The 17,403-nt window shown below is 47.9% G+C and overlaps 1 protein-coding gene across 8 annotated transcripts in view; it reads right to left on the reverse strand.

The window, feature by feature from the left end:
• Positions 1-4,038: 4,038 nt before the first annotated feature.
• The window catches only part of IGSF3 (immunoglobulin superfamily member 3), a 104,719-nt gene continuing 91,354 nt past the window's right edge, over positions 4,039-17,403 (reverse strand). For all 8 annotated transcript variants that reach the window (XM_066377249.1, XM_066377247.1, XM_066377252.1 and 5 more), the window contains 4 exons: positions 16,164-16,574; positions 10,177-10,584; positions 9,394-9,858; positions 4,039-7,454 (listed from right to left, as the gene is read on the reverse strand). In XM_066377249.1, coding sequence (XP_066233346.1) covers positions 7,204-7,454; positions 9,394-9,858; positions 10,177-10,584; positions 16,164-16,574 — 1,535 coding nt within the window. In that variant the 3' untranslated portion in view covers positions 4,039-7,203. The remainder of the gene's footprint in view (positions 7,455-9,393; positions 9,859-10,176; positions 10,585-16,163; positions 16,575-17,403) is intronic.

Genomic DNA, 17,403 nt, shown 5'->3' on the forward strand with positions numbered 1-17,403 from the left:
TGATCCATCCAACCCTTGTCATGAACGTAAACAATCACTCCTCGAGCAATGTCTTCTTTTGGCATTGGTTTGCATTTGAAAATCAGCATAGGAGGCAGCTTGGTTCCGTCTGCACAACAAGCTAGAACATGGTATAATGGCTCTTTTCATGTCCACTTGTCTTCACAGTTACAGTTTTCACCCCCTTCTTATCAATAGTTCTGTTACTTGGGACATCAAATTGAAGGGGGTCTTCATCCATATTTGCAATCTGTCCCAACTCAAACTGATGTGTCTTCCGACACTGAATGACAAAACGATGAAATTCAAGGACCTTCTGCTGACAGCTTTCAGTCATCTTTTGGGCAAGTCTGGTGTGTGTACACATGCTTAATCCATTCTGTTTCATGAACCTGAAGCACCAATTGTGTCCTCCTTTGAAATCAGCAACTTCTTTTTCATCAGCAATTCTTGCCTCATGATGAACCATCTTTGTGGACATAGGAATCCCAATTGCCCTTTGCTCTTCAATCCATATCTTCAATTTCCTCTTTAAACCAGGCCATTTTGCTGACTTGCCTTTCATAGCCTTCTTCTGCCATGGCATTTTCAGTAATGTTTCTTCTTCTCATAACCAGTTTCAGAAATAATTTCTTGCCTGACCAGTGGTGGCACAATGGATAAAGTGTCAACCTGGAAACGCTGAGGTTGCCAGTTCAAAACCCTGAGCTTGCCTGGTCAAGGCACATATGGGAGTTGGCTCCTCCCCCTTCTCTTTCTTTCTCTTTCTCTCTCTCCCGTCTCTGAAATGAATAAATAAAATCTTAAAAAAAAATAATTTCTCAGTTGGAGGAGGACCAAATTTATGCTCAGCAGCATGATTTCCATTCACTTTTGCAAACTGGATCACTTTTAACTTGAATTCAGCACTGTACGAAAATCTTTTCTGAGCCATTTCTGGGCAGAATATAGCAAAACGTAACCTACCATAATAAATTGGTAACAAGTGTGAAACAGTGAGTGTAAGGACAACACATGCAAAAAAGCAGGAAATGCAAGTTAAAAAACCTACAACCACTGTTTAAGACGCACCCAGTTATTAGACCCCAAATATTTTGGAAAAGGTTGTGTCTTATACATGGGGAAATATGGTATGTATAAGTCCAGGAAGCACAGAAAGTCCCAAACAAGATAAACCCCAAGAGGCCCACACAAACACACACACATTATAATAATTAAAATTCAAAAAGTTAAAGACAAAGAGGATCACACAAACAAACACATTATAATAATTAAAATTCAAAAAGTTAAAGACAAAGAGGATCTTCTTTGTGTGACAGAGACAGAGAGAGGGACAGACAGGGACAGACAAATGGGAAGGGAGAGAGATGAAAAGCATCAACTCTTCATTGTGGCTCCTTAGTTGTTCATTGATTGCTTTCCCATATGTGCCTTGACCAGGGGCTACAGCAGAGCAAATGACCCCCTGCTCAAGCCAGCAACCTTGGCTCAGCCAGTGACCCCATGCTCAAGCCGGATGAGCCTGCGTTCAAGCCAGTGACCCAGGGTTTTCAAACCTGGGTCCTCTGCATCCCAGTCCAACGCTTTATCCACTGCACCACCACCTGGTCAGGCCAAAGAGAATCTTAAAAGCAGCAAGAGAAAAGCAGTTCGTTGCCTATAAGCTCCCATAAGACTGTCAGCTGATTTCTCAACAGAAACTTTGCAGGTCAGAAGGAATTGGCAAGAAATATTGAAAGTGATGAAAATCAAGGACCTACAACCAATATTACTCTACCCAGCAAAGCTATCATTGAGAATCAAAGGACAGATAAAGAGCTTCCCAGACAAGAGAAGGCTAAAGGAGCTTATCACCACCAAACCAGTATTACATGAAATATTAAAGGGTCTTCTTTAAGAAAAAGAAAAGATTTTAAAAATATGAGCAAACAAAATGGCAATAAATACATATCAGCCTGACCAGGCAGTAGCGCAGTGGATAGAGCATTGGACTGGGATGTGGAGGACTCAGGTTCGAGACCCCAAGGCCTGAGCACGGGCTCATCTGGTTTGAGCAAAGCTCACCAGCTTGGACCCAAGGTTGCTGGCTCGAGCAAGGGGTTACTCGGTCTGCTGAAGGCCCGCAGTCAAGGCACATATGAGAATGCAATCAATGAACAACTAAGGTGTCGCAACGAAAAACTGATGATTGATGCTTCTCATCTCTCTCTGTTCCTGTCTGTCCCTATCTATCCCTCTCTATCTCTCTCTGTCCCTGTAAAAAATAAATAAATACATACATACATACATATCAGCCATTGAATCTAAAAAAAAAAACAAAATAAATGAACAAGCATAACAGAAACAAACTCATAGATACAGAGGACATTTTGATGTTTAGCAGATGGGAGGAGGGTTGCAGGGTATGGGTGAAAAAGATGTAAGAATTAAAAAGCATGTATTGGGCCTTGGCCAGGTATCTCAGTTGGTTAGTGTCAGCCTGATACACCAAGATTGCAGGTTTGCTCCCCAGTCAGGGCACAGGCACATACAAGAATCAATAAATAAATGCATAAATTATAGTGAAACAACAAATCAATGTTTCTCACTCTCCCTTTCTCTCTAAAATCAATACATAAAAATTTGAAAGAAAGAACAAATACATATTGGTTGATTCAGAATAGTCATGGGGTAAAAGTACAGCATAGGGAATAGAGTCGATAATATTCTAAGAAACATGTATGATGTCAGATGGGGACAAGATTTATTGGGATGATCACTTAGTAAGTTTTGTAATGCCTAATCACTGTGCTGTACACCTGAAACTAATATAATACTGCACATCAATTGTAATTGAGAAATAAAAAATGTTAAAAAACTGAAAAGAGGAGCCTGACCTGTGGTGGCACAGAGGATAGTGCATTGAACTGGAATGCTGAGGTCGCTGGTTCAAAACCCTGGGCTTGCCCGGTCAAGGCACATGTGAGAATCAACTACTACAAGTGCTTTCCATTCCTCCTCCCTCTCTCTCTCTCTCTCTCTCTCTCTCTCTCTCTGTCTCTCTCTCTAATATCAATAAAAGTAAAAAACTGAAAAAAAAAGCATTTGCAAAAAAGACAAAAATAATACATAAGACTTAAAACAGAGCCATTCCAGGTGCCCACAAGGTAAACAGTCACATTTCCACTGCTGGCCAAGCCAGCAGGTGCAAGGAGTTGATAAGGATGCAGCAAATGGGGATGCAGAGCAGAGGAAAGCACGCATTAAACCCTTTGGAAAGGCTTGGATTTTAAAAGGAAGAAAAGAAAAGGAAGCACTTCCCTCTGCTTTTCACTCTCTATCCAGTTCCTTTTGCACATTCTTTGGGTGGATTTTAAACAATTACAGAAGGGTTCTGAAGACTTATGCATCACCGCTGTGGCCTTGCTCATTGTCATTATTCTCACTGTGGAGACCACATCCCAGCATTCCAGTTGTGCGGGGACCAGAGACTGGTGTGCTGTGTGTTCTCACTGAACAGGGACACACAGCTCCTGTCTTCCCTCCCTCCTGGAAAATGCTTGCTGAATACTTCAGTCAGGGCAACACTACGTAGTTTAAGAAAGATGGTGTGGTCTTGCTGCACAGGACCTTGGTGGCCAAGGGAAGGTTGTCCCATGTTCCTGTCCTCCATCAGTCTCCTCTTACCCCATCTCACCCACTTCTCCCCCCCCCCCAAAAAAAAAACAAGGCAGCTAGAGGGTATAAGCTCTACCAGCAGGCTTCCAGGTGTGCTGTGTGTCACAGTCAGGGTAGACCTGTGTATTTATTATAATACATTTTCAGCAGATACTCTTCTTGCGAAAAGGGTGTTTTGTTGTTGTTACTGTTTTGTTTTTAAACATTGTACAAAGGCACCATTTAGGCTGGAAGCAGTGCATGATAATATAGGCTCTGATTCATGAACGTGAAGCTAGCAGGCAATGTGGGGGGGGGGGCAGAACTCACTGTGCCCCCAGACCACAGGTCCATGGAGCAGGTGACTGGTTGCGACAAAAGGACAGTGGACTCCAGAAAATGTAAACAGCCATTTTCAACATAATTTACTACAGGTGTCTGAACTGTATATAAAACATTTTAGTGCAACATCTTACAAATAGTTTTCCCTTAAAAAACAAACAAAAATCAACAGCTCTCTACATCATGCATGGGTAGTTTTCTCACCCCATCTCTTTTTTTTTCTTCAACAATTAATGCAGAGTTTGAAAAGAATACGAAAACTTGCTACAGAAACACCCAGGTGAAAGAGGGTGTGGTCATATTCATGTCCTGGGAAGGGTCTAGCACAGTGTAGGTTTCACTGATGCAACGTTGTCGATGGAGATAAGTAGTAATACAAGAGAATAGTCGGGTAAGTCTCCTGGTCTCAAGTTCCTGTTGGCAATGTGCAATGAGGTCTCCCAGCCACCGGAGGGCACCATTACCATTCATCTAACATCACATTTCCATAGAAATGGCCAACAAAGGACGGTCCTGGGGATTTTCACAGAAAGCTGGAAAAGCTCCCCCTTTGATGGTATCCCCAAGCCCATAGAAAATACACAGAAAAAAAATGATTAAAATACTCTTCAGTTTCTTTTCTTTCAAATTTCCCACAACTGCTTTACCTGTTTGATCATGTGCAGCAGCTACCTTCCTGCAGCTGTGAACCAATTCAAACCAAGTCTTAGGTGCACGTCCCAGTCCCAGACAGCCTGCTGGCACCTTCCCATTCAACAGAGGAACAGGAAGTCTTCTTCCCTCATTGACTCAGTCTGTAAGTTAGGGGTCAGCGATTTCCCACGGAAAGCACACATCCCTGAAATGACCAAAGGGGGGCAAAAGCCGGCCTTCTTCCCCTCCCCCCACTGAGCTGAATCTGCACCTCTAAAGCCTTCATGCAACATGATAAATGAGAATGGGCATGGGAGGCAACAGGCAGGAGCAAGGCGGTGGTACCTTCACTCTCATAGGAGAATGCTGGCACACCTGTGAGGAAGGGAAGGCAGGTGTATGGAGCCTGTCAGAAAATGGCTGAGCCCTTGCCCTGCTTCCCTGTCAGCTGGGAAGCAGTCAAGCATCTGCCCCGCCCCCAGACTCCAATCAGAATCAGCACCCACAAGGCCAGGGAATCCCACAGCCTCCCCTCTGGTTAGACATTTTTCACATCGGGAACTCCCTTAGTATTGCGGTGCATGTTCACAGAGAAAGAAAGTGGCATCGTGACCAGCATGGGAAAGCCAGGCAGGACACCTTTTTTTTTTTTTTGTATTTTTCTGAAGCTGGAAACGGGGATAGACAGTCAGACAGACTCCCGCATGTGCCCGACCGGGATCCACCCGGCATGCCCACCAGGGGGCGACGCTCTGCCTGCCCCTCCCGGGTGTCACTCTGTCGCGACCAAAGCCACTCTAGCATCTGGGGCAGAGGCCAAGGAGCCATCCCCAGCACCTGGACCATCTTTTGCTCCAATGGAGCCTCGCTGTGGGAGGGGAAGAGAGAGACAGAGAGGAAGGAGAGGAGGGGGGGTGGAGAAGCAGATGGGTGCTTCTCCTGTGTGCCCTGGCCGGGAATCAAACCCGGGACTTCTGCACGCCAGGCCGACGCTCTACCACTGAGCCAACCGGCCAGGGCCAGGCAGGAAACCTTTGTGAACACGTGCAGCCGATGCTGCTCCCGTTCTGGCCCATTCGTGTGAAGTGAGACTGACATTGGCCTTTAGTAGACTTTAAGGGGCACTGAAACAAAAAGTCGTCATAACAGCGAACCCCCAAATCACCTAAGACCACAAACAAGATCTGAGAAAGGGAAGGGTAAAGAGCCCACAACAAAAGCATGGGGTACTTTCTGCTGAGATGAGGGAAGTAAAGGGTTACCAAGGGCTGCGTGGGGACCTCCCCCAGTTACTGATGGCAGTGAGAAGCACGCAGAGATCAATGGGAGTGAGAAAGACATCCATATCTTTGAGGGAAATCTAATTGAAAGGAAGAAAAACCTAGTCTTCATACCTCCAGGGAGGCAGTTATTCCTGCCTGCTCTCCAATGTCAGGCACAGGAAACCCCCTCCCACCGCTGACTGTGCCCCTCTTCAAGGAACTGCAGGGCCGGCTGGCCCCAGAGCCCTGTCACTGTCTACAGTGGCCGCCTATGCGTTCAGATCAGCACTGTCCCTTTCCCAGGCTCACTGGCCACTTTCCCTTAAGAGTTTGGCAAAGCACCTTACAACAGAGGCCCATCCGCTCCATCATCCCTCAGAGGCTGCCTTCTTGGAGCAGATCAAGCCAACAACTAGCCTGCCTTCCCTCCTTCATAAAGCATGAGCTTTGATCAATCTGCAAGTCAGTAGCTGCTAAAAAGCAGCCCTCTGCCCACTTTGCAAAGTGTGAGCTGTCTGGAGCTGTTGACTTGTTCTCCAACAAAGTTTTCTTGTTATTGTTTTCTTTTGGCAAGGTTAGGAGTAAACCTATTTTTGCCTCTCTGACCGATAGGCTGACTGGGCACCCTCTACTCCTAATGGGGTTATGCAGGATTTCTCTTGTACATACACGATTCTTTGAAGAAAAAAAATTTTTTTTCAATGCTTTCATCTCGACTACAAAGTGGTTCCAACAACTCCAGCTGAGGGAAAAGATAAGATACAAATTGGACCCACATTTCAAATAATTTTCAAGTCTCATTAAGAAAGTAAAAAATGTTTGGGTGTATTTTGCTCCATGGGTGGCATTTTCAAGTATGCAAGAACAAAGTCTTGGAAGCAAGTCCTTTGCCCTGTCAAATTCGTCTGTCCTTTTCTCATCCGTTGCACGTAAGAGAAATGCTTCCACAACATTATGGAATCCAAAAAGGGTACACCACCCACCGGGACTTAAAAAGAGGCCATGACAAAGACTGAGGACCCCTGTAACCTCTACCTCTTACTGTCAGTGAGTAGACATGGCACTGGAGCTACTCACTACATCACCAAGGACAAAAACAGACACCCAGTGCCGCAGGATGACGCCTGCTCGGAGTCGCTAACCCACCAGGACTGCCACCTAGAAGCAGCAGTCCGTCTCTGTGACTGACTAGGAAGTGTGACCACGTCTCAAGTCTGACAGTTTTCTGAGAGGGCACTCGGAGGTTGAGTGCTGTCTGCTGTCCCATCACAGAGCGAGAGGCAGCATGGGAGTGCGTCGGACCCCGTTGGCCGACGTCCCCTGGGGCTTCTCAGTCGATGGCTCCTGGGTGGATGCTCAGCACGGGGGGCTCCAGGCAAGTGGGAGAGTAGTTGAGGTGTGGTTCTTTGATCCACAGTAGGGGCACCCCGTTCTTCCCATCCAAGTTCTTGCTGGAGCTCCGGCTCTTGAAGCGCACCAGCAGGATGGTGATGACGAGGATGCCGAAGATGGGGAACGGGTAGAAGAAGACGAAGTAGAAGAGGGCGTCGTTGGAGCAGATGATGGACTGCAGGGTGGAACCTGACAAGGGAGGGGGACAAGACAGTGAGGACTGGGGGCTGGGCACCTGGGCCGTCAGCTCTTGTTCCTGAAGACCTCGCCCAACCCACAGGAAGCCACTTGGCGGGGTCCGTGTGTGCCCACCTGGCTTCCCCTGGGGACGACCTGTATGTGCCTGTGCTCACACCAGCACCGCTTCCAAGTCACAGCTGGAGGTTCAAACAAAGCAATGCTTCCAGGTCTCACTGTGCATTAGAAATGATGGCTCACTTGATTAACGATATCAATTAAAGATGTCATAGGGACCTTTCACAGATGTCCGCAGTGTGACTGTGGCTGCACAGAATGCACTGCTGGTTACTCCTGGGTATGGAACAGAGTGACACGTGGTATCCCCAACCCAGTCAACGGCTGCTCCATGACTTAGGGGTTCCCAGCCGGAGCCGAGCCCCTGGCAGCCTGCGTTTTCTCTGTAAAATAAGGCTTCCGCATCTGTGTTCTGTGACGCTTAACACATATGAATGCCTACAGTGGGCAGATAAAATGTGGTCTAAACACCCTCCTATACTTTGGGCAGTGGGTGAAATAGAGTGTGTGAGGGGGGTCTAAGTATAATTTAGGTTTTTGTCTTCTTTCCGTCCTACTGCTGATGAGCTGCTGCTCTTAGTATTACTAAGAAAGTTGAACATACACTTCCACTTCTCACATTTCCAAAGGATACAAAATTGCTGACAGTCAACCACTTTTGACCTTCAAAACCTCTCAATTTCACATGGTTCTATCGAATAAACAGGAAGTAATCAAAGAAAAAAAGATACAGTACTAAAAAACTCAGTCAGATTTATCTGGTAAAATATTTTGACTGAAAAGGAATTAAATTTCAAGGCAATTTTTAATTTCTGCATTAGAGGATAATTCTACTCTAACAAATACCTTTTTCAGTCTGATATAGTCCACATTTTGACAGAAGGCCAACCGAAAGAGCACTTTGTTAGAACAAATAATTCCGGTCGGCATTTCCTCCAGTCTGTGCTCATAAAGCCCTCCATATGATGAAACCTTTGAGTTCTGGACCTTTCCGCAGCAACAGCTGGGGGTGAACAGGGCTGCAGCTCCCCAGACATCCCGTAACATCACTGCCTTTCCGGGCTGCTCCTCCCAGCTAACCCTGCAAAAGCCCTCCAAACCTCCAAGTCATCGTGCAAAATAAAATAACCTGGGAACTTGAGAAAAAGAAAGAATGACTAAAGCTCTGGCCAAGTAGCTTATTAGAGCACTGCCCCATACGCCAAGGCTGAGGGTTCGATCCCCAGGCAGGGCACAGGCAAGAATTGGCCAATAAATGCATAAAAGTGGAACAACAAATTGATGTTTCTCTTCTCTCTCCCTAAAATCAATAAATTTAAAAAAGGAATAGAATGACTTATAACCCATTGTCCCAAAGTACAAAGGAAGGTTTTCAGACCACATTTTATCTGCCCACTGTGGATGTTCCTACGCATTAAACTTCCCAGGCCAGAGATCACCCAGCAGTCTTGTTTACGGAAAAAACACAGGCGCCCAGAACTGGGCTCCTGCTGGGTCTAAGTGCGGTATTCAAGCTTCATTTTTTAAAATTCTTCCCCTTATGAGTCTGAAACACTTGCTAATTCACTGAAGAAAGGGGAGACTGGATATTCTAAAGTGTAACAAAGTAACACCAACAATATACTTGTAGAGGAAATCTTACTAAAATAGAATCTGGTGGAAACGTTTAATAAAGAGATTATACGGTAAATGATCACTTTGATTCCTAGCTCTACTTTTTGCATGAGCAATGGAGGGTCAGTTATATGAACTGGTTTGCAGATCCCATGACAGGTGAGAACGCAGTTTACTAATCTATAATCGAGCTGTGATTATGTCCCAGGCAACTGCAATCAAGTGTGACATCTTTCCCCTGCAAACTGGGAAAACTCACCTGTGTCCAGGACTCGGATGCCGATGGGGGCTGACTCCTCCTCTGTCAGCCGGTACCAATCCTTCTGAGGGCTGGGCAGCCACTCCTCCACATGGCAGGAGTAGTTGCCTGTGTCTTGGGGGTTTGCTTGTAGCACCGTGAGCCTGTAGAGCAGGGGGGACAGCCTCTGGAAGCGAAGCCTGCCCTCCCAGGAGCTGCCCTCTGGGCCAAACACGGCATCTGGGCCCACACTCAGCAGGACCGTCCGCTCCGTTGGGTCCTCTTCCTCCTCTTCCTCCTCTTCCTCCTGGTCTTCTAGGTCAGGGCTGCCCTCATTTGCTCCAGCTTTAGTCCTCAAGGAATACCAGGCCACAGCAAAGCGGGAGTCCTGGCTTGAGCGAGACACGATGCTACAGTCCAGCTGAAAAGCAGCCTTCTCAAACACCGTGGCGTTGGGAACCCCCGTGTCCACCTGCAGGGCGGCATCTGGAGGGACAGGGACAAAGAGGGAGAAGAGGCTGTTTTAACGTCTTTAAAGGGAGGATATTCTATGCTCGGAATAATTATTGGTAAACATTATTCTAGTTAAGAAATAGAATCACCTGAGGCCAAAGCCAGATGTGCAATTTTCCCTTTACTAGGGAGAAAAAACTGAGGCAACAATGAATGCAAATGCAAACCGTAAATGCACGTACATTTAACTGCAGACAAGTTATTAATTAAAAAACAAATTTTAGCAGCACCTAAAATATTATACAAGGGAAACAGGGAAAGACGTGGAGGCCTGGGGACATTAACCCTCACCTGGTCGCATAACTGTAACGGCTGTCTGCCCAGCAGTGTCCTCCGCCCGTTTATACCACAGGCCGCTGGGGCTGGGCAGCCACTCCTCCACGTGGCAGCTGTAGGTCCCGCTGTCCTGCACCGCCACGTTCTCGATGAATAGCCGGTACACACCAGAGGAAGGACTCTCCAAATGCAGCCGCCCCCTCAGGTTGTTTTTGGCTGCCTGCTCTCCGTAGCAGAAGATGGCCTCACGGCTCAAGTGGGCCACGGCCTCCCGCTCCGGGTGGTTGGGCTTCCACACAAACCACTCCACCACGAGCTGGGAGGCCGCGCTGGTGCGGTTCAGGACCACGCACTCCAGCTGCACCTGCCGCGTCTCCAGGACTGACAGGTTGCCCTGCACTTGGCTGAGCTTCAAGCGGCTGTCTGGAGAGGCAAGGAATGAGACGTCAGCAGCACGAGAACAGGGGCCACCTGCACGCGCCCTGTCCAAGCACAGGTGAACAGGTGCCTTCCCAGCACAGAAGGAGGCAGCACTCTCAACTGGCAGAAACATTTCTCAGGTGAGGCAACCTACACATTCTGAGTCCTTGGATCATGTGTCCACGTGAGTTTAGGAAATTCAATGTGACAGCCATGGCTGTCCAATTCATTTATTTATTTTTATTTTATTAATTCATTTTAGAGAAGAGAGAGAGAGAGAGAAAGAGAGAGAGAAAGGGGGGGAGGAGCAGGAAGCGTCAACTCCCACATGTGCCTTGACCAGACAAGTGCATGGTTTTGAACCGGCGACCTCAGTGTTCCAGGTCGACGCTCCATCCACTGCGCCACCACAGGTCAGGCTGTCCCTTAATTCAGAACCCTCATCAGTTCAGATGCTCGGCAGAGGACCAGCACACCGTCATGTCCTACGAGACTTGTGTAGACAACTGCACATCCCAGTGACAGCAGACCATGAAGCACATGGCTGACTGGTGTGAGTGGCCCAGAAGGACAGGAAAGGGCATGGTGAGTACCTCATTCCAAGCAAGAGATTTTAAAACCTGACCCCACAAAGAGAATACGCTGGCTGTCACAGAGGAACTACAGAGGAAACCCAGCTTCTCAGGTTCACAAAGTGGCCCTAAGAATTGTAGTTCTTACTTTTCCTACAAAAAAACCACCCAGTTCCCTTTCAAGCTGGGAACACAACTGATCTGACAGCAATAAACAAAAGAAACAAAAGACTGATACTAATAGAACCAGTGGTTTGCAATTTGGCCCATCAAAAATGCCATTAATAATAGCACAGCCTAATGGCAGGCACATAATTTTATAAAAGGCTCTCATGAGCATGTCTAGACCAGAGGCATCAAAAAACTATGAAACTAAATGTACAGAGGTGCCCCTGAAGGGCGCCTCCTGAGTGACATCTGAGGAAGGGGAGGGCAATGCAATTAACTTTTTACTTTTTACACTTCAAAATTGTCAGAATGTTATAATGCACATGATTCCTTTTGTAATTAAAAGGTCAAAAGGGTAAAAATTATAGATAGACAGTTATGTATGTGTGTATGTGTGTGTGTGTGTGTGTGTGTGTGTGTATATATATATATATATATATATGTATATATATATTAACGTGAGAGGAGAGAAGATAGTGAGGCAGACTCCCGCATCGACCCCATCGCCCCCAACCGGGATCTACCTGCAACCCTTTCTGGGCCTGATGCTCGAGTACTGAGCTATTTTTAGCACCTGAGGCTGATGCACTCCAATGGAGCTATCCTCAGTTCCTGGGGCCATGCTTGAACCAATGGAGCCACTGGCTGCGGGAGGGTAAGTGAGAGAGAAGGGGGAGGAGGGGTGGAGAAGCAGGTGGATGCTTCTCCTGTGTACCCTGACCAGAAATCGAACCCAGGATGCCCATACACCATGCCAACACTCTATCCACTGAGCCACTGGCCAGGGCCCCCAAAATATTTTAAATAACCAATCTCCCCAAAATTCACACACACCCACGTTATCTCTGGGTTGAAAGATTATTTTCTTCTTTGTGTTTTCGTTATTTTCCAAAAACACTAAAGTATATTCTTTCTCACCAGGACAAAAAGGGGAGGGGGGAGAAAAGAAAAAGAACTAGAAGCAGGGAAAAACAAAAGAAACAAAAAAAGAAAAACATACAAACCAAAAATATCTCACAGAAATGGGGGAATGTGTTGTTTTAATCAGAGTCCTGTGAGTTTTCTCTTGATGGTGTTGCTATTCCCCATTCACAGGGTGTTACTACTGTGTTTGACAAGCATCCTTACAGCTGCTCGCACTGCCCCAGCAGCCTGATCTAAGTCTGCAGTCGCAGATGGGGGAACTCCCTCGGTAAATTTAGGGTCTGCCGAGAATCTCTTAGTTTCAGCACAAATAAGAAAAGGGAAAGGGTGGATACTGAATAAGAGGAACTCGTAGAGGGTGGCTGTGTTCTCAGTAGGGAACATGATCAGAACTGAAAAGACACAGGAAGAACAGGAGCCTAAAAAGCATCTGTGGGTGGCAGGACACAGGTCGCTGGAAATACCAACAGGATGCATTTAGACCAGAGCTTCCTTTTTAATGCACCAGCAGAAGGGTTAGCACAAAATGTCACTGTGAGGCCAATGAGGATGGGCAGTTTTAGAAATACAACATCCTGAGGAAAAGGAGGGAACAGCCCACGTTGTTTTGCATGGGCCAGGCCACACGTGGGCTCTGTACACCTACTGGGGCCTCCTGAGAGATGACACGTGGGAACAGAGTGGTGACAGAAACAAAGCACGGTGGCCACTCAGGGAGTGCCATGTCTAGTGCAGGAGACAGACAACGAAACCATAAATAATAAAAAAATGACACAAAATAACCAACAATAAGTGAATTTCCCTAAGTTTGAATAGACGTTAGGGCTTGTAATTACCTGTATAGGAATACGTAAATAAATGGAATGCCACATGGTGCTATGTGCTATGAAGGGGCTGGGGAAAGGAACAGAGTGACTAGAATGCTGTTTTACTTAAAAAGCGCCAGAATGCCTCTCTGAGGAAGAACGAAATAAATGAATATTTATGGTCCACACGTTCCAGGCTAAGAGAGCAGTCAAAGGACCTGCCGGGTGCTAAAAAGAGCAACCATTCCTTCCTTATTCAACCAGTGTTTATCACGGGGGCTGTGCCAATGGCTGCAGACACAAAGATATCAAGTGCTTGCCATGTTTCCCCAAGTATAAGACGCACCCTTTTTGGAAAAATTTGGGGTCTAAAAACTGGGTGTGTCTTATACAATGGTTGTAGGGTTTTTTACTTGCATTTTCCGCTTTTTCATGCTTGTTTTTGTGCTCATTGTTGAAGACAGTGACTTGTCATCAGACACAGATGGGAGTTTTGACAGTGATGAGGAGTTGTATGAATTTTATGATGAATAAAACTTGAGTTCAATAACTTTATGTAATACAGTGTGTCCGTAAAGTCACGGTGCACTTTTGACCAGTCACATGAAAGCAACAAAAGACGATAGAAATGTGAAATCTGCACCAAATAAAAGGAAAACTCTCCCAGTTTCATACCTATTCAGTGCAGTTCGATGTGGGCTCACGCACAGATTTTTTAGGGCTCCTTAGGTAGCTATCCCGTATAGCCTCTACAGACTCGTCACTGACTGGCCTACCAGAACGGGGTTTCTCCACCAAACTGCTGGTTTCCTTCAACTGCTTATCCCACCAAGTAATGTTATTCCTATGTGGTGGCGCTTTGTTATAAACGTGCTGATATTCACGTTGCACTTTGGTCATGGATTTGAATTTAGCGAGCCACAGACCACACTGAACTTTCCTCTGTACTGTCCACATCTCGACTGGCATGGCCATGGGCTGCTCCACTGTATACACAGTGTTACGTCATCATCTGTGCATGCGCACATGCTGCCACATCATCCTACAGAAACTGGGAGGGTTTTCCTTTTATTTGGTGCAGATTTTACATTTCTATCATCTTTTGTTGCTTTCCTGTGACCAGTCAAAAGTGCACCATGACTTTACGGACACACTGTATTTTTTTTTTCAAATTTCAGGCCCCAAAATGAAAGGTGCATCTTATACATGAGAGCATCTTATATGTGGGGAAATATGATATCCTATAGTAGAGAGAAAACGCAAACAAACAATTTTTCTATTATGTGTTTTATAAGAAACCTCTGGTGATATGGGAGATATCTAGGAAGGCTTCCTGGAGGTGGTGCTGAGTGAAGTCTTGGGAATGGGGTGAAGACAGGGGAGAAGCATGAAAAGAGCATTCCAGGCGGAGATGGCAGCAAAGAAAAGGCATGGAGATGGGACATACGGGCAGTACAGCTCCCCACCGCCCTCAGGAAGGACAGGAAGGGACAACAAATTGCAGAGCACACAGGAGTAAGGGATGGAGAAGGAGCCCAGGGCCACAGTGTGTGAGAAGTTCTGGAGCTTCTTTAACAAGGAGAAGGAAGACTGACAGGGCACAGAGCTCCCTTCACATGCAGTCAGGCATCAGTTAGCAGTGGGGAGACACTCTGAGAATGTATCCTTAGGTGATTTTGTCATTGTGCAAACATCACAGAGTGCACTTACACGCACCTAGATGGTATAGCCTCCCACACACCTGGGCTACAGTTGGTCTCTAGCCTATTGCTTCCAGGCTACACACCTGTACAGCATGCTCCTATACTCAACACTGTTGGCAACTGCAGCACAATGGTAAGTATTTGTGTGTCTCAACATAGAAAAGGTACAATAAAAACAAAAGCTAAAAAACGTGCACCTATTTGGGGTACGTGACGTGACCAGAGCTCATAGGACTAGAAGCGGCTCTGGCTGAGTGGGGCGTGGGGAGTGACTGTGAACACTGGGACATTACTGTGCAAGACCGTGGACTCTGTAACACTGTCCCACAAGCCTTCCCCTGCTTCCTAACAACACGGCCAGACACAGAACATCAGAGCTGTCAGAGCCACTCCCTGACCAGGGGTATGGGCTGGATTGGTTGGAAATATCGAGGAGACTGGCTGGGTGAGGCGTGGGTCGCCCTACAGGGATCGTCAGGAGGGAGGGGGGGGGTGGGAGGGTCAGTAGGAAGAAGAACTCTGTAGCACTGGGCTGATAGGCTCCTTTGTGCTGAGAGAAGTCAGTAGATATAATCTGTGCTCAAAACTGAGGTGCTGTGAGCAAGAGGGAATCTACTGCCAAGCCCCACAGACACTGCTCCTGTCAGGGAAAAAGTCCTCCTGAACAACACACCATTTCTACAGGAAACCCAGCTCTATTATAACCTTATGGACCAGCTTATGGGACCACCATCACATATGCAGTCCGCTGTTGACCAAAATGTCGTTACGTGGTGCATGACATTTGGGACGGACATGACCAGTACCTCTCCTGGGTTGTTCTAGGGACAGATCTAAAACCTGAGAGGCAGATTACGGGGAGAGCGACTTTCAACCACAAGGAGTGCCCAAAAGTGGAGCGCAGGCCCAAAGGGGCAGTGAGCTCTCCATCCCCGGAGGCATTCAGGAGAGGCCCGATGCCACCCATCAGGCTGCACCACAAGGTCTGAAAAGGGCCAAGTGGTGACTCAGTTTGGAGACAGGAAGTGCTCCTCTTGGGCTGGGGACAGTGGGAAGAAGAAGGGGAAGCAGAAGAGGGAAACCAGAAGATGCCTTGTAGGCAGGACCCTGGGGATACAGCTGGTACCACCTGAACGCAGGGTGAGAACTGCAAGCCAGGAAAGGGAGCCTGAGTGGCCTCAGCCCACCCGCTGCTCCCGCCAACCCCCGCGGCCCCCCGGGCCTCTTCCTAGTGACGATGGTGGCCACCATGGCGGGGTCAAGGATGCTGACATGACCACCAGCACCAGTACCCGACAGGCAACATGGGTGGGCCTGCAGTGCGCTGGGTGATGGTCAGGTGCCAACAGGCAGTCTCTCTGCCCTAAACCCACTGGCCCAGATGGCTGCACCCCCACCTCTGTGCTCACCTGGCTGCTTCACCGTGACTTCAGTGCGCCCCGACACCTCCTCTGCCAGCTTGTACCAGGCATAGTTGGGGCTGAGCAGCCACTCCTCCACGTGGCAGTAATAGCTGCCACTGTCACTGACCTCGGCTCTCTGGACGGTGAGGCTGAAGAGGCCCCCAGACACGTGCCTCTCAAACTGGAGCCGGGGCCGCAGGCCCTCCTCCTCGGCGTAGGTGCCGTACTCGAAGGCCGAGTTGTGCGTGGTCTTGAGGATGAGCTTGCCGTCAGCGTCCGAGGGCTTGTGGACGTACCAGAGCACGGCGAAGTGGGAGTTCTGGCTGGTCTGAGACTTGACCGAGCAGTTCAGTTGGATGGGCTTGTTCTCCACCAGGGTGAGGGTCCTCTTGGACTTGCTCACCTGCAGCTTTGTCACTGCGGAGGGTAGGGCAGTTTAGAGGGTCACCATACACCTCTGGAACTGCAGCGCGTCTCAGACCTAGCCTCGGCTCCCAGCCTGTTCCCAGCGGGTGGGCATGGAAGGCAACGCTGCACAGAGCTGCGTTCACCCCAAACACCCCTGCCCGTGGTGCCTCTTTGCCTGGCTGGCTGAGGCCTCACCATCTCTTCCCGCCTCACATGGCCTCCAGGGGAACCCGGCTGAAACACAAATCTGCCCACATCATCTCTCTGCTTGAAAAGTTTAATGGTTCCCAATTGCTTTTAGGTTACAGAGAAAAAAGCAGTCCTTTCCACAGTACAAAGTTCCTCCAGGACCTGTCTTCACTGAGAGAGAGACAGACACATACACACACACACACACACACACACACACACACACACACACACACACAGCAGTGCCCCTCGAGCTCCACCCCTGCTCTAGTCTCCGCCCAGCTGTCCTCTCTGCCTGTCTCCTCTGCCCCTTCTCTCCACTCAGCCCAGAGCCCCGCCCCTCTTCCACAGGGGGGGGCGGGGGGCGCTACCCCCTCCTCTGTGTTTCCATTTGCTCCCTGTATGGCCTCAGGCCGTTTTCCTGAAGTCTCTCCTCCACTCTAGTCTGTGAGCTCCCCAGGATACAGAGCAAACTTTTTCCATTCAGCTTGCAAATATTGAGAGTGCGTCCACTCTGTCCCTTCATGGGGCTAAGGGGCTGGAGCTGCCCTGATGAATAAGGAATAAGATGGTCCTGCTTAGCGGATAGTCTCATCGCCACACCCCTGGAACCAGGCACAGTGGCCGGAGCTTCAGAAAGGCTTGCGGG

Source organism: Saccopteryx leptura, chromosome 3 (assembly GCF_036850995.1).
Source record: "Saccopteryx leptura isolate mSacLep1 chromosome 3, mSacLep1_pri_phased_curated, whole genome shotgun sequence".
Taxonomy (NCBI): Eukaryota; Metazoa; Chordata; class Mammalia; order Chiroptera; family Emballonuridae; genus Saccopteryx; species Saccopteryx leptura.